The sequence below is a fragment of the Perognathus longimembris genome, chromosome 6 (genome assembly GCF_023159225.1).
Source record: "Perognathus longimembris pacificus isolate PPM17 chromosome 6, ASM2315922v1, whole genome shotgun sequence".
Classification (NCBI taxonomy): Eukaryota; Metazoa; Chordata; class Mammalia; order Rodentia; family Heteromyidae; genus Perognathus; species Perognathus longimembris.
Window position 1 is genome coordinate 70,573,026 of NC_063166.1, and position 21,492 is coordinate 70,594,517.

Below are 21,492 nucleotides of genomic sequence, written 5' to 3' on the forward strand. Positions count from 1 at the left end.
GCCTGTAATCCTAGCTACTCAGGAGGCTGAGACCTGAGCATCACAGTTTAAAGCCAGTCCAGGCAGGAAAGTCCATGAGACTCTGACCTCCAATTGACTACCAGAAAACCAGAAGTGGCACTGTGGCTTAAGCAGTAGAGCACGATCCTTGAGCTGAAGAGCTCAGGAACAGTGCCCAGTCCCAGATTCAAGACCCATGACCAACCCCCCCCACAAAAAAAAAAAAAACACAAAAAACAAAAAACAACAACAATGGGATACTGGGCTGGGAATGTGGCTTAGTCATAGAGTGCTTGACTAGCATGCATAAAGCCCTGGTTTCTTGTTTTGTTTTGTTTTTGCCAGTCCTGGGGCTTGAACTCAGGGCCTGAGCACTATCCCTGGCTTTTTTTGCTCAAGGCTAGCACTCTACCACTGAAGCCACAGCACCACTTCCGGCTTTTTCTATATATGTGGTGCTGAGGAATCGAACCCAGGGCTTCATGTATGCGAGGCAAGCACTCTACCACTAGGCCATATTCCCAGCTCTGAAGCCCTGGTTTCGATTCTTCAGTTACCACATAAACAGAAAGGGCAAGAAGTAGTGCTGTGGCTCCAGTAGTAGAGCACTTGTCTTGAGCACAAAGAGGCTCAGAGACAGTGCCCAGGCCCTGAGTTCAAGCCCCAGGACTGGGGGGAAAAAAAAGGATGGATATTCAACAACACAATTAGACAAAATATAGGATAAAGGTGACTAGAAATGAAAGGATTTTCTTTGTACCTACAAATAAGACTGCTGCTCTTCTGATAGGAAGTTTTGCATTCTTGGAGTACATCAATGTTTGGGCTAGGATGTTAATTTTCCCCTGGCATTTTTTTCCCTAAGGGGGGAAAACAGGAGTACAAGGCAATGAGGTAGCAGCATTATGTTGATCAGCCTCACCATCGTTTTCAGGGTACCTAATGCATAAGATGGGACGAACAAGAATTTAATAACATATTGCTTATATTTAACATGGACAGCTTGTGCTCTTAACCATTCTGGGCACACATTTCCTGGAGGAAGTATTGTTATCAGTGTCATCAGTGCATCAACTACAGGTTTTCTAGAGCTAGACACCAGGACACTGTATACTTCCTAGCTTGTAAAGTGTGCTCAGAGGAAATCACGCCAGCTCCTTCACTGGCCATACAAATGGAAGAATTCTAGGAATAGTCAGCTCCAGAGATTTTATAGTAGGATCCAGATGGTTCTATGGTCTGTTTCTAGAAAACCATAGGTGCACCTTGTGTTGTTGTCTTGGCTTAAGCCTGCTTCTGTCATGGTTGTTAGAAGAAAAGATGCCATCTGGATCTTGGCAGAGCCAGTAACATGTTGCCATCTTGCTGCCCAGCCTACAGCATAGCACCCCTTGCTTGGGGATCATTAAACATGCTCTGATGAAGAGAAAGACAATCCATTCTATCGAGTAAATTATTAGATGTAATTGTAAAGGCAACTCAAGTCCATTTCAGTTCAGCTGAGTGAAAGTTGGTTTTTTTGCCAGTCCTGGGGCTTGGACTCAGGGCCTGAGCACTGTCCCTGGCTTCTTTTTGCTCAAGGCTAGCACTCTGCCACTTGAGCCACAGCACCACTTCTGGCCATTTTCTGTATATGTGGTGCTGGGGAATTGAACCCAGGGCCTCATGTATAGGAGGCAAGCACTCTTGCCACTAGGCCATATCCCCAGCCCCCAGAGTGAAAGTTTTGGAGTAGATACTTGCAGCCTCTGGCCCAAGTTAGTGGACTCCTCAGTGTTTACCCTTCTTTTCTGTGAGGAAAGCAGCACAGAAGGGGCTAAATAGAATATGAATTTGTGAGTCTATTGGGTAGGGACTATAGAAAACATAGATACACAGCACTAAGCAGTTCACTGCTAGTGTTAAGAGGGATGGAAAATGTCTCTTGTTTTCCATGTTCTTTCATTAAAACTATGTCAGAGGGGCTGGTAATATGGCCTAGTGGTAAAGTGCTTGCCTTGCATACATGAAGCCCTGGGTTCGATTCCTCATCACCATGTAAATAGAAAAAGCCAGAAGTGGTGCTGTGGCTCAAGAGGTAGAGCACTAGCCTTGAGCAAAAAAGAAGCCAGGGACAGTGGTCAGGCCCTGAGTTCAAGCCCCAGGACCGGCAAAAAAATAAATAAATACTATGTCAGAAAAAATTTTTTTAAAGTATGTCAGCATGCTAGCGAGTTAAAGCCATTATTTCTCACATACAAAGAAGTTGCAGATTGTCTCAACTTCAGCAGGCTTTATGTACAAGGGATCTTTGCAGTACACTTCTTGGGGCAGCTTCCACTTCAGGAACTGGGCACATATAGTTAAGACTCGCCTGCTCTCCTGTGAAAAAAAGGTCATCATAGATCAGCACTTTCAAACATGTTTTAGCTGAGGCGACTTTTCTTCAATAAAATCCAAGTCTAATGGGAAAAGCCTATAAGCTCAGAATTACCCTGGTTGAAGTGAGGGGAGGGAAGGAACTTGAATCTTGCCTAAATAGGACCTGGTGGGGGAATGATGAGCCAGCCCTGAAGGGTTCTGGGGAGGACACATAACTACCAGTCTCAGGCAAAAGTGATAGGCATCAGATGTGGTCCCAGAGCAGAGATCTGGGTAGAGTCCCTCTTTCCCAGGCTCTGGAGACAGTGCTCCCAGCCCAACTTACTGGTCCCATGCTATGCTTCGCTGTCTTTTCACAGGGAAGTATACTTCCTGACTTTGTATCATTCTTGGGGGATCTCTAGGTTGAAGAATTAGAGCAAAGCTGAACAAGTGGACCCCTTTCTGTAGTTTATTGCTCTCACAATGTGGTTCATGTACATTCAACACCACTGATGAGTTGCTACACATGTATTTTATGTCAGGCCCATGAGACATTTGGACCATAAAATTTCCTTTGGGGATTTGTGAGAATAAAAATGAGTTCACACTTTAATAATAACAATAAAATTATATATTTTTAAAAGTTTATCATCAATAAAATTATATATATATCTTAAAAAGGCCATCGGGCTGGAAATATGGCCTAGTGGCACAGTGCTTGCCTTGTATACATGAAGCCCTGTGTTCGATTCCTCAGTACCACATATACAGAAAAAGCCAGAAGTGGCTCTGTGTCTCAAGTGGTAGAGTACTAGCCTTGAGCAAAAAGCAGCTCAGGCCCTGAGACCAAGCCCCAGAACTGAAAAAAAAAATGTTCATCATGGAGGCATGGCTCAACTGGTAGAGTGCTAGTCATAAGTGAAAAACAAATATTCATCTATTTGTTTAACAATTTGAAAATGTCTAGTAAAAGTAAAACTATTCAGATATTCCACTGTAGGTCTATGCCCTTAATAAGAACTCACGCGGCTGGGAATGTAGCTTAGTGGCAGAGTGCTTGCCTCGCATTGCATGAAGCCCAGGATTTGATTCCTCAGTACCCTATACCCAGAAAAGGCTGGAAGTAGCACTGTGACTCAAGTGGTAGAGCGCTAGCCTTGAGCAAAAAGAAACTCAGGGACAGTGCCTAGGCCCTGTGTTCAAGCCCAGGACTGGCAAAAAAAAAAAAAGCACAATTCACACATGTGCATAGGGAAATATGTACAAATATGTCATTGTAGCACTGTAATAATCCAAAACTGAAAATTGTCTAAATATTCCTGTCATCCCAAATTTTACTTGTCATTCTTTTATTCATATTTTTATTATTTATTTATTTATTTATTTATTTATTTATTGGCCAGTCCTGGGCCTTGGACTCAGGGCCTGAGCACTGTCCCTGGCTTCTTCCCGCTCAAAGCTAGCACTCTGCCACTTGAGCCACAGCGCCGCTTCTGGCCGTTTTCTGTATATGTGGTGCTGGGGAATCGAACCTAGGGCCTCGTGTATCCGAGGCAGGCACTCTTGCCACTAGGCTATATCCCCAGCCCTTATTCATATTTTTATGTCTAAGGCTTTACATATTGTGTCGGTCTATATATCTTCAGCATTTTGCTTTTTTCTCCTGAGCTTAAGAGTTATTGGGGGCTGAAAGTAGTCATCAGGCATCACCTGAGCTATGGCATCATTTTCATCCTGAGAATACAGCAGTAGTGGGACCAGGCTTTCCAGGACTTGTTTCTCTGCACTCTTCTTATCTCTGTGTTTCACAGACTTCACGGAGGCTCCAAAGAGGGTCATGGAGGAACAATGAACATCAGGTCTCACCTATCAAGAGAGTATCCACAGTGTCGGAAGTCACTGACCCCACACATGCTCAGTTTATTAGAACTCCAGGTGAGTTAACTACTGAGCTACATGTCATTGAGGGCAAGAAACCAAATATTTATGAGGGCAGCAAAATAAGCTAGTTGAATATAAAGTTCAAAAATTGACCTCTCAGTGGAATACAATAGCTCAAAAGCTATGTATGTATGTTCATATAAGACTACCGTCGACATATTGTCTAATATCGATATTACATATAAAGCCCTAGGCGAATTTTCTTGGGCTTGGCCACATGGCTACTGTATATGTTCTTGATACATTGTATATTGTATATATGTCTACCTGACCTAGAGAAGGGAAAGAAAAACAGGGTGTAAGATATCACAAGAAATGTACACACTGCCCTACTATGTAACTGTACCCTTTTTGCACAACTCCTTGTCAAAAAAAAAATTTGTGTTCAATTAATAAATAAATTAAAAAAATGAGCTAGTTGAGACTTTACAAGTAAGAAATGGACATAGTCACATGCCTGTCATTGCTTAAGCTTAATAGTATTGATGCCTAATAATGGTATTGAATGTTCACACACATTCTTCGACTGAAATTCAAAATTCCAGTCTTGACATGTTTTACTCCTTCAAATATGCTGATCATTATGCTCTATTTACTTCTTTTTCAAGAGTCTTTGGGATTTGGGACAAGCACATGAGAATAGTCTCAACTGTTTCTTGAAAGCAAAGGCAATGTTTTCTCTTCTATATTCTGCCCTCCCACAAAGTGGGGTAATGCCTTAGTAAGTTTCCATGACTCAAGCTTCTTTTTTATCTGAAAACTAACAATAACACTAGCCATACCAACATTATGGGTTGCCTGGAAAGATTTGTTTGGTGGTTGGTTTGGTTGGGTTGTGTGTGTGTGTGTGTGTGTGTGTGTGTGTGTGTGTGTGTGTGTGTGTGTTTAGTTTGGTTGTTTTTTGGTGCTGAGGTTTAAGCTCAGGTATTCGCATTTATAAGGCAGGCACTCTTACTACTGAGCCACACTGCTAACCCTTTTCTGTGGTGGTTACTCTTCAGTTAGAATCATGTTTCCTGTCTGATTGTAAGCTTCCTGTCATAACTAGGATAACAAGTGTCCTTTACCACACCCCGCTCTTGGTTAAGAAGGGGTTTCATGCACTTTTATACTTGAATTGGCCTTAAACCACCATCCTCCTAGTCTCAGCCTCCCTGGTAGTTAGGATGACAGGAAGGATTTTGAAAGATGATATTTGGAGATGCTCCCAAAGTAAAAATATCTATGTAAAATAGAATGTACTTATTACTATTCCAATGTCCACTCCTTGGTATGCTGACTACCATCCCCCTAAGAAAGCATCTCCTCTCTCATTGTCATACATCACCAAATAAGGAGAACAGCGTCCTCATCATGGCAGCCAAGGTAGTGAAGTCCACGTTCTGGACAAGCTGCAGGAGTATCTGGATGGTCAACAAAACAATCCTCTCGTCGGCTTCACATAGGCTGTCTAAGAGACAGGGCAGCAGGTTCTTGATGTTTTCCTTCTGTGTGTCCAAAGATAGCACATAAGCACCTCTCCTGGAAGCATATCATAGAATCCCCAAAGGAAGACCCCTACACCTCCTCAGTACCTGGTACAGGCTGGACTTCTGGGAACTCTGGAGAGTCCAGAGCAGAGAAGTAAAGAGGACATAATTGCCCTCAGTATTAGACATGTGGAGGATAGGGCAGAGCTTCTGTGAGGAGAGCTCACAAGGCACAAGTGGGATCAAGTGGGAGACAGCCAGGGATGTGGACTTAGTCTTGTTATAAGAAAAAGTACTCCTAGGGGCTGGGGATATGGCCTAGTGGCAAGAGTGCTTGCCTCATATACATGAGGCCCTGGGTTCAATTCCCCAGCACCACATATACAGAAAACGACCAGAAGTGGCGCTGTGGCTCAAGTGGCAGAGTGCTAGCCTTGAGCAAAAAGAAGCCAGGGACAGTGCTCAGGCCCTGAGTCCAAGCCCCAGGACTGGCCAAAAAAATAAAAATAAAAATAAAATAAAAGTAAATTTCTAAAAAAAAAAAAAAAAAAAAGAAAAAGTACTCCTAATAGAAAAAGGAATGGCCAACTCTCGTCACAGTAAATTCCCTAGTATGGAAGGTACCCAGAGACTTAAAAGTTTGATTGAGAACCTTTAAAAGTCCTTCCCATACTGAATTTAGATTCTGCTCTTCTAGAATTCCAAAAAGGTAGGAATCTTGGGGTCTTTAATCATATCCAAGCTGGCTGTAGGACTTTACTCCTATAATCCCAGAACTCGGGAGGTAGAGGCAAGAGAATCTTGAGTTCTGGTCTAGACTAGGCTACCTAGGGAATATCAGACTGAACTATATAATGAGACCCTTTCTCAAAAATAAAACAACACACACATCTGTGTGCATATGTATATATGTATACATATGTAAGTAGAATATGTATAAATATATGCACATATACATGTATATAGACTAAAGCAACAGATATTCATGCATCTAATCAACCAAATTTAATATAACTAATATTTAATAATATGTAATCTAATATTTGTTATTTGTGCTTCAAATAATACCCAAATTTGTTTATTTTTGGTCAGTGGTAGGGCTTGAACTCAGGTGTGGGCACTATCCCTGAGGTGTTTTGCTCAAGGTAAGCACTCTACCATTTTGAGCCATATATCCACTTTCAGTTTTTAGGTGATTAATTGGAGATAAGAGTCTCACAGACTTTCCTGCCCAAGCTGACTTTGAACTGTGATCCTCAGATCTCAGGCTCCTGAATAGCTAGGATTACAGGCTTGAGCCACCGGCATCAGGCTTGCAACCACGCATTTTTAAAGTAAAAGAAATAAGAGTTCAAGTGACAAAACTGAAGCCTGAAGGGGATTACTGGTTTCTTCTTCTTTTTTTTTTTTTTTGCCAGTCCTGGGCCTTGGACTCAGGGCCTGAGCACTGCCCCTGGCTTCCTTTTGCTCAAGGCTAGCACTCTGCCACTTGAGCCACAGCGCCACTCCTGGCCGTTTTCTGTATATGTGGTGCTGGGGAATCAAACCCAGGGCCTCATGTATACGAGGCAAGCTCTCTTGCCACTAGGCCGTATCCCCAGCCCTTCTGGTTTCTTCTTCTTCTTCTTTTTTTTTTTTTTGGCCAGTCCTGGGCCTTGGACTCAGGGCCTGAGCACTGTCCCTGGCTTCTTCCCGCTCAAGGCCAGCACTCTGCCACTTGAGCCACAGTGCCGCTTCTGGCCGTTTTCTGTATATGTGGTGCTGGGGAATCGAACCTAGGGCCTCGTGTATCCGAGGCAGGCACTCTTGCCACTAGGCTATATCCCCAGCCCTACTGGTTTCTTCTTGACAGACATGGTTTTCTAGTGAGACTTGTGTAAAGGGAGACCTCTTCTACATAGATGCCAGTCTTAGATGATAAACATCTTAGAGCATCCAAGTGGGGTAACATATACAAAGGGATACCATAACAAGTATATCTCCTGCACAAATTACAGATTTCAAATATGATAAATATTCATGTCTTGAGCTTTAAAAATATTTAATTTTTAATAGCACTTGCATCTTTTCAAAGTAAAACTTCCACTGTACAAAAGGATACATAGGGGGCTGGGAATATGGCCTAGTGGCAAGAGTACTTGCCTCGTATACATGAAGCCCTAGGTTCGATTCCCCAGCACCACATATATAGAAAATGGCCAGAAGTGGAGCTGTGGCTCAAGTGGCAGAGTACTAGCCTTGAGCAAAAAAAGAAGTCTGGGACAGTGCTCAGGCCCTGAGTCCAAGCCTCAGGACTGGCAAAAAAAAAAATAATAAAAATAAATAAATAAAATAAAAAATAAATAAAAGTTAAAAAAAAAAAAAAAGGATTCATAGTGAAAAAAAAGACCTCTTTCATCTACTCCTGTTCCCCGGCTACCCAATTCTCCCCTTCAGCTAGTTTCAGTTCTTGGCTATCTGGGGTGCTCCCTTTGTGACTCAGGAATCAGTTACCATTTCTTTGTGTCTGAGAAGGTTGTGCAGTCCCCTTAAGGCGAGAATTCTAAAGATGTTGTTTCCATGACACAACCAGTCTTTCAAGCGGGTAGTAGAGTACGTGCTGGGCAGTCTTCTAGCCACTGGACTCTGGAGGAGCTGAAAGAGCCCAGAAATCAACCAAACAGATGACCATCTTTCCGTGAAGAGAACTATCTTTCCACTAGCTACAGATTTTTCCCCTTGAAATCTATAATATAGCTCATACAGTGCAGGGTAATGATTATGTTGCAGGTGTATAAGGAATAGTTGAGTAAGTGCAAGAATAGAGAAAGAATTTCAATAGGTTTGAGCTGGAAATATGGCCTAGTGGCAAGAGTGCTTGCCTTGTATACATGAAGCCCTGGATTTGATTTCCCAGCACCACATATATAGAAAATGGCCAGAAGTGGCACTGTGGCTCAAGTGGCAGAGTGCTAGCCTTGAGCACAAAGAATCCAGGGACAGTGCTCATGCCCTGAGTCCAAGACCAGGACTGGCAAAAAACCAAAACAAAAAAAGATAGGTTTGAGTCTGACAAATGTCTAGTCCGTGTCTGAAATGGACCCGGTTCTGACACTAGGCTGGACACACACTAGGAAGCAGGTTCTATGGCTTCATAGGCCTCCCAACCACATCTAGAGGCAAGTCTTACCTCCACAAAGAAGGCTGCAGCCGTGAGTTTATGTTTCTCGTTCCCTCGGTTAAGAAGCGGGACTAACAAGTACAAGATTCTATGGGCTAGGAGGTGATTTCTTTCCAGCAAAGCACTGCAAAACAAAGCATCAACATGACTCTCACACATGCTTCGCCACAGGGCATTTTCTCAGGGTGGAGGCCCAGGAATTCAGGAGTGTGTGGCAAGGGCCAGGACATTTGGGAAATTTTGCCTGGCATTATGGATATTATTGTGTATTCTCTTATGAACTTGATGAGTTCTCACAGCTTTAGTTGCTGCGATCATTAAAAGGGAGGGGGAAATACAATGCTGATTTGGGTCAGGTGAGCACAGGATGACAAGGAAGCCTTACTTGGCAAGGAGAAATACTCCCTGAAGATGGCAATCTCCTTTCAAAAGCGTCCACCCTTTATTCTTTTCCATAATGTTGAATTCCTGCCAGCACAATGTTCTCAGGAGGAGAGTCTTTATAGCCTGCATGGCGAAGCTAAGCGAAATAAAAATAACATGGGTGAGCAGAAGAAGGGCAGCAAACTTGTCAAAACCCAAGCACTCTACTCTTCCTGGAGAGGGCCATGCAGATGACTGCTGGATGGTAATTTTTTCTTTTCCAGATTTCTAAAAGACTTCTAATACTCTGATAACTTGAAAGACACTTTACAAAAATTATCAGCATAGGGCTGGGAATATGGCCTAGTGGTAGAGTTCCTGCCTTGTATACATGAAGCCCTGGGTTTGATTCCTCAGCACCACATATATAGAAAAGGCCAGAAGTGGCACTGTGGCTCAAGTGGCAGAGTGCTAGCCTTGAGCAAAAGGAAGCCATGGACAGTGCTCAGGCCCTGAGTTCAAGCCACAGGACTGGCAAACAACAACAACAAAGAAAATCTTTATCAGCATAGAGAATTCTAACTAGATTTCATTTCCCCAAGAGTTTGGAAGGAAATGATTCAATAAATGGTATAAGATGCTAAACAGATAGTCACTGCTTTTAAAAAAAATCTTTATTGAGGGCTGGGAATATGGCCTAGTGGCAAGAGTGCTTGCCTCATATACATGAAGCCCTGGGTTCGATTCCCCAGCACCACATATATAGAAAAGACCAGAAGTGGCCCTGTGGCTCATGTGGCAGAGTGCTAGCCTTGAGCAGGACAGTGCTCAGGCCCTGAGTTGAAGGCCTAAGGACTGGCCAAAAAAAAAAAAACTTTATTGAGATATAATTATAGTCCTAAAATGAATCCCCATAGCTTTTTAAAATTACTTATTGAGCTGGACATAACCTCAGAGAACTCTTTTTTTTTTTTTTTGGCCAGTCCTGGGGCTTGGACTCAGGGCCTGAGCACTGTCCCTGGCTTCTTTTTGCTCAAGGCTAGGACTCTGCCACTTGAGCCACAGTGCCACTTCTGGCCATTTTCTGTATATGGTGCTGGGGAATTGAACCCAGGGCCTCATGTATATGAGGCAAGCACTTTTGCCACTAGGCCATATCCCCAGCCCAACCTCAGAGAACTCTTAAAGCTGGGAGAGCCTTTACAGTTTACCTTGCTAAGACTCTTCATTTATAGGTAAGGAAGCAGGCGTAGAACAGAAGACTTTCTCAGGGTACAGTTAATTAAATGAATGAATGAGAACTGGAACCCAAATCTCATGACTCTTCGGTATTAATTATTCCATGTAGTACCATTTCCTCTGAAAGAAATCTATATACCATAGCAGCACTAAGAGACCCTAATGGTGAATTAAAACTCTCTCTTCACTGAAAAAAGCAGAAATGAGGAATCATCTTCCTGGATAAGTACTAATTTGGAGATAGCTTTAAGCTATTTTTCTTGTGTTCATCTCCATTTATTTTATTTTATTTTATTTTTCATTTATTTATTTTAAAAGACTATCATAGTACCACATTTGTTTTGCAGGGCATCTGAACCCAGATAGCCAAATTCTCCTTGGTAGCAAGAAAATGAAAAGCAGTCACTGAAAGCCCAGGATGATTCCTGAACATGTCATCCTGATGTCTCATGAGGGTTGGGGACTGTGTGTTCCCTCAGAGTTGGGACCACATTGTAGCTATTCTTATGTCCTAGTTTGGGTTCATGCTTGTTAAAGTCAGTGAAATCTCAAGGGACAGTACCCCAAAGGTGTGACCTCTGTTGATATTTCCTGTTCTGCATACAGGCCGGTGGGGATGGAGACATCAGACATGGTGAGTCCAATACTGTGGTGGATCTGGATGAGCAGGGTCATGAGAAGCTGAGGGAAGAGTCGGAAGGTGGCGGCTCGCAGCTTGTTTCCCACAAGCACCTCATAGAGGGCATTTGTTGCCTGGGATAGAAAAGCACAGAACAGAACTGTGGGCTTACTGGTACTAATAATTTTTGCTTTGTTTCTGTTTGTTCCAGAACATACTTTCTGGTTATACTAGTCCATAAACAGAAAAGTCATGGTAATCATGGTCCTCACCTGGAAGAAGAGATGGCGTAGGACTAGAGTGGTTATTAGAAGTTAGCTCAGTGGTAGAGCCTAAAATTACATAGGACCTGTTTTCAATATTCAGAACTGACGAAAAGAAAAGTTTACCAATAAGTGGAGATCTGACAAGTAGTAATCATAAAGGAAGGTATCAACACACTTGACTACATACAAATAAAAAGCCACACTAAAAGTTATCATAAAGTAAGGCGATGAATAATAACCCAAAGAAGTATCTGTATCAATGTGTTAATAAAATGCTTATACATATGAGTAGCATACAGCAGTACTGGCATTACCTGGGAGATGTTTAGGAACGAGGAGTCTCCAGCCTTACTCCAGATCCTATACCAGAATATGCATTTGATCAAGATTCTAAGGTGACTCCTGTGTGCACATGAAATTTGAGAAGTACTGGTATACAGGAGAAATCATAAAGGAGAACTGAAAAATGGCCAATCAAAAAACCATGTGCAGGAGCTGGGGATATGGCCTAGTGGCAAGAGTGCCTGCCTCATATACATGAGGCCCTGGGTTCGATTCCCCAGCACCACATATACAGAAAATAGCCAGAAGTGGCGCTGTGGCTCAGTGGCAGAGTGCTGGCCTTGAGCAAAAAGAAGCCAGGGACAGTGCTCAGGCCCTGAGTCCAAGGCCCAGGACTGGCCAAAAAAAAAAAAAAAAGAGAGATCCGGAGCTACTGGGCTTGGTATACATTTGTAATCCCAGCTACCTGAGAGATGGAGGACCCATGAGTTTCAGGACAGCCAAAGCAAAGGTAGCAAAGGAACAAACAAAAACTGAGGGCTTGGCTCAAGTGGGAGAATGCCTCCTCACTCAATGGCATCACGTTTGTCTAGTCCCAGCTACTTGGATGTCTAAGGCAAGAGGCTCACTTGGAGCCCAGGAGGTCAAGGTCAGTGTCAGCAACATAGCGAGATGTTTAAAAAAATCTTACCCCACCAGAATAACAAAAAAAGAAATTGTACCTTGTAAGGTTTTTTTGTTAAGGTAATTAAAAATAAATGGCTACAGTCTAGCTTGGTGACACATGTCTATTAATTCCAGCACTAGAGAGCTGGAGTCAGGAGGATCATGTGGGATCTCAGTCTCCTGAGTAGCTAGGATTATAGATTGGTATGAGCTACCTTCACCCAGCTAAGATCTTACATTTTTAAATGTAAAAAGATGATTGGAGGAAAAAAAAACACAAAAAAATAACACCTCAAAAAGAGGCCATCTTTGGCCTGCAAGGCCTAAAATATTTATCCTCAATCGTTTGCCAGCCCCTAATTAAGGGGACCTTTATTTGCTACTTTATGTACTTCTGTTTTATTTTGTTTATTTATTGATTTATTTTTGCCAGTCCTGTGGCTTGGACTCAGGGCCTGAGCACTGTCCCTGGCTCCTTTTTGCTCAAGGCTAGCACTCTGCCACTTGAGCCACAGCGCCACTTCTGGCTGTTTTCTATATATGTGGTGCTGAGGAATCGAACTGAGGGCTTCATGTATATGAGGCAAGCACTATTGCCACTAGGCTATATTACCAGCTCCTGTTTAATTTTTTTAAAATTCTTCACAAGTTTCTGTTACTCTCTAGCTCTGATGATCTTTTTTTTTTTTAAGGGTGGACTAAGGAATGTTTAGAAGATATTAGGCCATACATGTTCTTACACTCTCCCAGCTCCCTCTATGTCAATGCCTGTGTAGTGATATATTCAGATTCATAAGTGAATGTCAGAATCAAGCTTTGAAAGGACCCCAAAAGAACATTCTGGATGGGGCAAGTCATGCTGGAAGGGAGCAAGGTGGGCTGAAATTTGAGGGGCCAAGCCCAGTGGCTTACAGCGACAGCCACGTAGGCCATCTTCTCCTGGGTGGGCACATTGTGGCATTTCTGCAGCTTCCGCAGGAGCCTCCACAGAATCCAGGTGGTGCTGGGCAGGTCGACTTCCAGGGTTCTCCACAGCTCCGCCAAGTGCCTAGGAATGCAAGCAGGAGGATTCGTGAACACAGCATATCCCAAGCCTATCATGACCACAACCCTCCTAGAGTCAGTTTTGGAGCCAATCCATAAGAGGTTTTCCTCCCTGCTCAGTTCATCAGGATATCAGAAGGCACATGCTGACTCAATAAATAAACTCTTACGGTTTTATTAACTAATATAAAAGGTGATAAACTCTTTTTCAACCTCCCAAGATTTTCAATATTTTTAAACAAATTTTCCAGATGATTTGTTTCAAAAAACTTCATGAGGAAGTGGAACAGTGGTTCAAGTGGTAGGCAATTGACTTGAGAGAAAAAAAAAAAAAAGCCCAAGGGCAGCATCCAGGCCCTGAGTTCAAGTCCCAGGAATGGCATACACACAAACATACACACAAAGTTCATGAGACTCCATCGCAACTGACAAAAGTTGGGCCCAGTCGCACATGCCTCTCACCCTAGCTATACAGAAAGTATTAATAAAATAATATAGTCAATGATAGCCTTTTCACTCAAAATAACTAAAGCAAAAAGGGATGGGAGTGTAGCTCAAGTAGTAGAGTGCCTGCTTAACAAGTGCAAGGTCCATAGTTTAAACTCCAGTAAAGTAAAAAAAAAAAAAAAAAGTCTAGTTGGGTTGCCATGTTTAAATTTTCCTCAAATTTTCTTTAACAGCTTTTGTTTTGATTCAGGACCCAATTGAGTTCATGTATTGCTTTGGGGTATGTCACTTTAGCATCTCTACGTATAGAACAATTTTCTTTCATGACATTAACTTTTTGAAGTGTCCATTTATTGGCTCTTTAAGCGGACTTTTGGATAAGCCCACTTATAGATGTTCTTCATTGAATTTGTTGGATTATTCCTTTATGTTTAATACATCACATTCTGATTTACAAGCCAGGAACACATTTGTGTCTTATCTCCTCTACAATACGCTCATGACATTTTTTTTTTTTTTTTGGCCAGTCCTGGGGCTTGGAGTCAGGGCCTGAGCACTGTCCCTGGCTTCTTTTTGCTCAAGGCTAGCACTCTGCCACTTGAGCCACAGCGCCACTTCTGGCCATTTTCTGTATATGTGGTGCTGGGGAATCGAACCCAGGGCCTTCTGTATATGAGGCAGGCACTCTTGCCACTAGGCCATATCCCCAGCCCTGCTCATGACATTTTTGAGGGCAACAATGTCCCACAATACTTAGAGCTGTGTTGTGTACCTCAATTTAATCAAAGATCTTTACAAGCTTCTATTACCTGTCATATGGCACTGGATGGCAAAGAAGATGGCTGAGTACTACATCTGTGTACTTAGGCCTGGAGATAAACAAACTCACAGTATTTATGACTTGTTGGCGGACTTTAGGCTGGCTGATTATGGATAGCCGGGCACAGATAACTCCTATAATTTCTGGCAACTAAAGAGGAAAAAAAATCACTATTACCTTAATCATATGAGACAAAAATGGTTTCTGAGGACAGTGTAGCCATTGTTGAAATGTCCTATGGCATGACTTTTAAACAAAACACTTCATACTTTAAAAAGTTTGGGTGGGTGGCCCACACCTGTAATCCTAGCTACTCGGGAGGCTGAGATCTGGGGACTGTGGTTCAAAGCCAGCCTGGGTAGGAAAGTTCACTCTTACTTCCAATTAATTACTCAAAAACTGGAAATGGAGCTGTGGCTCAACATGGTAGAGTGCTAGCCTTGAGCAAAAGAGCTCAGGGACAGCGTCTAGGCCCTGAGTTCAAGCCCCGTGACTGACCAAAAACAAAAACAAAAAAAAAGGATTCTCATCATTCTACATTTTTTTTTTCCATTTTACTTTTCTTTGTGGGGACTCAACAAAGGCTCTTGTATGTGCTGGCAAGTGTTCTTCCACTGAGCCCTACCCTAGCCCTTACTGTTTTGTTTCTAAATATTATACAGGACAAACAACTTCAATTAAATAGTAACCTGGGCATATTTCCAGTGTCTAAATGTGAACTAGTGGAAATACAGAACCCTTTCTAATTTTAATCAAAGTGTAAAACACACATGATTTGAAAGTCCAGTCGTACTTCAAGGTTCTCTCCTTCCTATTTCCTTGGTCTGCTTTCCAGAGACAACTACTTTTGTGCTTTGAGTATATCCTTCTACTTATTTATTTATTCAAGAAAGAGTCTATGTAGCTCAGGCTGGCCTGGAACCTGGCTTCTATTGATCTTCCAAGTGCTAATATTACAGATGTGTGCCACCATGCTCAGTTCTGTTCTCTATATTTCACATTTTTTTCTTTTTGTTATTTCTTGATTTGTCAATTTTATATATACTTAGATAAATTCTGGTGGTTTTAGGCTAAGTTACTCTCCTTCAATAGCCACCTTTAATTCTACTGAATGAAGTTACCACCTCCATATGTGTTAATTATATCTCCCCAGAGAAACCCTGCTCTGGATCACACATTAAATATGTAAAGCCTCCCTCCCCTGTTTGGGACTCAAGAGCTGGTTACAATGTCCCTATTGAAGGAGAAATATTTGTGAGCTACAGGGGGGAGCAGGCTTGGCCAGTAGTTCAAACTCAGAAAATGGACCTCTGCTTTTACCTTCTCAAATCGGGATTCTGCATTTTTCACCAATGTTATCAGCAATTCCCCAGCTGTCTGTTGGCTGCAAGGATGGGGCAGATTTTTCAGGCCATCTAAGGTGGTCATTACAAACTGGCAGAGCTCAGTGGAACTGAGGAAAACTTCAAAGACCTAGAATGAGTTAGAAAAAAATGAACTTCTAGGAGATAAGAGTATGCAGAAAAGAAAAAATATTATGAACAATGACTAGATTTTAAGTGAGCAATCAGAGATGTGTCGGGCCTTTTATTTCAATCTTGTTGACCAAGTGGAATATTGGAAGTAACTCATATTCATGGCTAAAGTCTGTGCATAGCCTTTTATTGGTCTGTCTTTTCGGAAGAAACTTTATAGAGGCTATAAAGGAGATTAGAAGGAGATGCTTTATAGTATCCTAGCATAAGTAAATGTTTTGTCAGGAAGCAACACACCAAAAGGATGCCATTTTGCTTCTTATTGCACTTGACAAAGTAATTAGGACAGGCATACTTTATTGGGCACTTACTATGAAATAATGCTAAGCATTTTCCATATAACATCTCATTTAACTCTTACAAGGGAGTTATTCCAACTTGTGCAGATCCCCAATGAACAGACAAAGAAAGTGATGCAGAGAGTGACTGAATTATATTATACCTTTTGACCATACATGAGTACGATCTATAGGTTCTCTCTCTCCCTCACTAATCCCTAACATGTGTGGTACATAGAAGATACATCAGTATTTGAATGATTAATAACTACATTAATTAAAAAGCATGTGTCTGATTGGCTCAACTACACTAGCTTGGAAGCTCCTTTGTATAGCAAAGGGTTTATATGTAAAACTGGCTGACATGCCAGGAAGGAGAACTAATCCAAAGAAATCAAAACAGTGACAATGGCCTGATCAATGGCTTAGTGCTCTGAACCAGTCAACTAAGAGGATGTGTGTGTAAGAATCAGGAGCCTGATGTTTTGTCTTCAAATTCCACAGAGTGTATTCCCAGGGCAATCTCGTATGTGGAGTTTTATAAGAAAGCCCTAAAACTTCTTCCGAAGTGATTTTTACCATTTTACATTTCCACCAGCAAACATGAGCTTTCCTATTGCTCCCTGCCCTGGCCAACACTTGAAGCTGTCAGTTGGCTCACTTCTAGCCATCCTGAGTACCTGAGCAATTTTGGAGGGATAGCGGTAGAACCGTTTAATGCTGTAACGGTCTAGGAGTTCACGACACTTTTTCAGTGCTCTTTTCAAGCTCTGGTGGTTTTCCTTGTCATGAGTGATATCTAGGAAGACAGTATGGATTATTATTATGCTCTGGCTTATTCTTGATTTTATAAGTCCTGCTGATCTCTGGCTTGAAGTGAATTTGAGGTTTTTTATTTGAACAAAAATGATGAAGAGAGAAGACAAGTGTTAATCTGAAGTCTGACTGTTTCTCCTTTCTTATAGAACAACATATAAAAAGCTGAAGGAAAAAGGAGGTTTTTTTTTTTTTTTGCCACACCTGGGGCTTGAACTCAAGACCTGAGAACTACACCTGAGCTTTCTTTGCTCAAGGATAGTACTCTACCACTTGAGCAACACTTCCACTTCTGGCTTGTTTGGTAGTTTATTGGAGATAAGGATCTCAGATCCCGCCCAGGGTTGGCTTTGAACTTAGATTTCAGTCCCCCAAATGGTTGGGGTGAGCCACCTGTGCCTAGTGAAAAGATTTTTTTTTAATTTGGTATGGAGAGAGCCTTTGAGTAATTTGTGAGTACAATCAAGGCATGCTACCACACTTCCCCAATGGGAAGAAGGGAGTCTGCCTTTGAAATTTAGGTTGATAAAAATTTGGTAATGTCAGATATCGTCATGTGTCTAGTTGTATTGATTATTGAGCTGGCCAATGCTCTGTATTGTCCCTTGTTTTTCTCATATGTTACTGTGACTTCATCTTGCCATAAATGTATGTACGGGAAGTCCTTGAGCTCTGGACTAAGGATACTGTCTCCCCCAGTTAGAAACTAAGTTCCCTGAGGGAACCTTCCTTATCAGTGCATCCTTGGAACAACAAAGCTTTGTAAATATTTATTGAATCAATAATCAATTTTGTTTCCTGTTGTATGTCTTTGGTGAGCATTGCTCATTCTTAAGAGCTGCCCAGAGAGGGGATGGGAGCTTTGGGAAGTACAGAGGAGGAAGCCTAGGAGATCAATGCCTTGGGGGGTGATAGAGTAGACTGAGATTTTTCAAGCACTGGGGGTGCTGAGCTAGGTATCTTCTGAAGTCCCTTCTAGCTGGAGGAGTTAACAACAGGTTCCTACTTTTCAAAGTCTTCTGGCTCATACCTGCCAAAGGCCCTAGCTCATACTGCTCCCTTCATCTCATGTTCACCTGGCTGGTTGTTCTTTATTCCTCACATCCTCTTCAGAAAGCCTTTTCTAAACTCTACACCTGATTCCATTCTTACATATGGCCCCTGTAATTTCCCCTCATAAGAGTTTTTATTATTCCTAATAATAGTTATTCTTTGACTCTTCAATTATCTGGATCCCCCGCTCAACTGTCTAGAATATAAGACTGGGACCACTTGGGTTCCAGTTACTATTGGTTCTCAAATAAATACCAAGTAAACAGTATGTGATAAATAAATTAATAAAGGTTGAAAATGATAGCAGGAACCTACCCCACTTCTACCTAACTATGTTCATAGGTCCATGCAGATGACTCACACTGGATGGGTCTCCCATGATTCTTGTGAGTCAGCATTGCCTCACCTCTCCTATGGGCTGCATACCTTGCTCTTGATGAAATTTTTTATTTTTAAGTCTTTCTAGGGAAGGCGGGCTGTTGCTTATGTTGTGCTAGAGAATTGACTTGGCTCTCACTGCCTTCAGCAGTGCCTTACACTTCAGCCTCAGGGTGATGTGTAGCAGGTAGTGTGTGCCCTCAGCAGCCTCCTCAGCCACCTCTTTCAGTGGGTCCCCACACAGCAGCGCCATCAGAGCCACAAGATGCCCAAGTCTTTGGAATCGCAGGGGAAGCTAAGTGAGAAGGAGAGAGAAAAAAAATGCTATTGGAATACAGGTGCATTTAGTACCTTAAATTGGAGTTAAGAAGGGAGGCACTGAGTTCCATGTCCAGTTCTGCACCAAAAAAGATATATAGTGTATATATATAATATATAAATATATGTAATATATACATATATATATATATAAGCAAAACCCAAAAGTGCCAAGTAAGATACAGCAAGTAATGCTATTTTGGAAACATATGGAATGATCATGGAAACATATAAGGTAGCTTGCAAAAAATACTAGAAAGAAAGAAATACAACTTAAAATATTGAATAGGTAAAAATTTAAGACTAAGCTAGAAAAGATCAGTGAAAATTTTTGTTAGCATACAGAGTGCATATCATGTTTGCTTGTAGTTGGCTACAGCCCCAGCTCTGGGCACATACTGTCTCATGTCTTGGTATGCACAGTGTTCTGTATAATGATTCCCACTGTACACAAACTAAGAAGCAAGCAGATGTGCAAAGGAAGCACAATTTTTCCTCAGATTGAGACAGAGACAAATTTCTCCTATGTTTCTTTGGAAATAAGATACCGAAATCCTACTAGTGCCAGTCTGCATGGCCTAATGTGAGTAAACACAGTAACATTTGCACAGAGCTGTATAAGTGGGCTTTCATTTACTGGATCTATGACCAGCACTGAAGATGTAAACTCTGAACAAAACAGAACTTCCCAGCTGAGCGCCAGTGGCTTGGGCTTGTAATCTTAGCTACTCAGGAGACTAGGATCTAAAGATCACCCTTCTATCCCAGGCAGGAAAGTCAGTGAGACTCTTATCTCCAATTAACTACAAGAAAAAAAAATATCAGAGGTAGAGCTGTGGCTCAAGTGGTAGGGAGCTAGCCATGAGCAAATAAAGCTCGGGCACAGTGCCTAGGCCCTGAGTTCAAGCCCCTGGATAGCACAAACAACAACAAAACCTCAGAGAACACCCCTGCTCATCAGGCAGGTGGCAATCTAGTTGGGGAAACATTAAAGAAATAGCTAAAATTTTCTGTGTATCAAGTGGTGATAAATATACTGATGAAGAAAATACAAGAAAGGACTAGGGATTGTTTATTTTTCAGTGGTCAGGGAAACTGCAATGGTATTGAGACAGGCAAGTGAGCTAGGTAGATTTCTAGAAGAGTGCTTCAAGAAGAGGGAGCAACAAGTGCAAAGGACCAACAGGTGAGTGTTTGGTAATCTTTTTTTTTTTGGCCAGTCCTAGGCCATGAACTCAGGGCCTGAGCACTGTCCCTGGCTTCTTTTTTGCCCAAGGCTAGCACTCTGCCACTTGAGCCACAGCACCACTTCTGGCCATTTTCTGTATATGTGGTGCTGAGGAATCGAACCCAGGGCCTCATGTATACGAGGCAAGCACTCTTGCCACTAGGCCATATTCCCAGCCCCAGTGTTTGGTAATCTTGAGGAACAACAAGTAGGTCAGGTTGCTGAAGTGAAGTAAATGAGAGATAAGAAAGGGGAAGTGGATGGAGAAGGGGCCATGCAGTGTAGCCACTTGCAGAACAGTGCAAGGATGTGGAGTTTCATTGTGGCTGATATGAGAAGCCATCAGAGGATGTTGCTCAGGGAAGGGACATGAGCTGAATCTCATTTACTCACTGAGCATCGATCATGTGGCAGATTCTGCACTAGACTCTGGGGATACTGCAGTGACCAAGGCCAAGCATCCCTGCTGGCATTTACATTCCACTGGAGGGAAACAGGTACTATGACAATAAAGAAATGTCACAGGGCTGGGAATGTGGCTTAGCGGAAGAGTGCTTGCCTTGCATGCATGAAGCCCTGGGGTCGATTCCTCGGTACCACATAAACAGAAAAAGCCTGAAGTGGCGCTGTGGCTCAAGAGGTAGTGCGCTAGCCTTGAGCAAAAAGAAGCCAGGAACAGTGCTCAGGCCCTGAGTCCCAAGCCCCAGGACTGGCAAAAAACAAAACAAGCAAAGAAAGAAAGAAAGAAGAAAGTCACAAAACAAATATTGGCAGGGGCTTTTTTTGTGGACATGTTTGGATAGAACCCTAGAGAAGAGGAGCTGGCTACAGGAGAGCTGGGGACAGCATTCTCCACAGAGGAACAAGAGCCCCAGTTGGTGAGGAACCTAATTGAGGCAGTGTGGTGGCATGGAGAAAGTGGGGTATAGAGGCAGCAGGGGTAAAAAGACCTTGTATTCTAACAACTGCTGGAGAGAAGGAAGAGAAAGAGGAAAAGGAGGGGAGGAAGAGGAGAAGAAAGGGACAAAGAGGAAAAGGAGGAAGAAGAGGAGAAACAATAAAAATATAAAGGGAAAAATGAAACAAAAGCAAATGAGGATGTAAGTCTTAAAAATAACTCTGGCTACACCTCGAGAACAGACTAGAAGGAATTGAAGTGGAGGCCCTCATCCCAACAGTAATGTACAAAAAACTACGTGGGAAGGGTAAACACAAGGTGCCTATCTC

The 21,492-nt window shown here is 42.3% G+C and overlaps 1 protein-coding gene across 1 annotated transcript in view; it reads right to left on the minus strand.

Moving 5' to 3' along the window:
* Mroh8 (maestro heat like repeat family member 8) overlaps positions 1 to 21,492 on the minus strand; it is a 40,451-nt gene that overhangs the window by 5,288 nt on the left and 13,671 nt on the right. Inside the window, exons 9-21 of the mRNA XM_048349125.1 lie at positions 18,879 to 19,014; positions 17,153 to 17,271; positions 15,980 to 16,132; positions 14,649 to 14,809; positions 13,261 to 13,396; positions 11,078 to 11,268; positions 9,299 to 9,433; positions 8,923 to 9,037; positions 8,247 to 8,387; positions 5,607 to 5,771; positions 4,054 to 4,209; positions 2,239 to 2,361; positions 761 to 860 (exon numbers count right to left, since the gene is read on the minus strand). Of these exons, the coding sequence (XP_048205082.1) occupies positions 761 to 860; positions 2,239 to 2,361; positions 4,054 to 4,209; positions 5,607 to 5,771; positions 8,247 to 8,387; positions 8,923 to 9,037; positions 9,299 to 9,433; positions 11,078 to 11,268; positions 13,261 to 13,396; positions 14,649 to 14,809; positions 15,980 to 16,132; positions 17,153 to 17,271; positions 18,879 to 19,014 (1,831 nt within the window). The remainder of the gene's footprint in view (positions 1 to 760; positions 861 to 2,238; positions 2,362 to 4,053; positions 4,210 to 5,606; positions 5,772 to 8,246; positions 8,388 to 8,922; positions 9,038 to 9,298; positions 9,434 to 11,077; positions 11,269 to 13,260; positions 13,397 to 14,648; positions 14,810 to 15,979; positions 16,133 to 17,152; positions 17,272 to 18,878; positions 19,015 to 21,492) is intronic.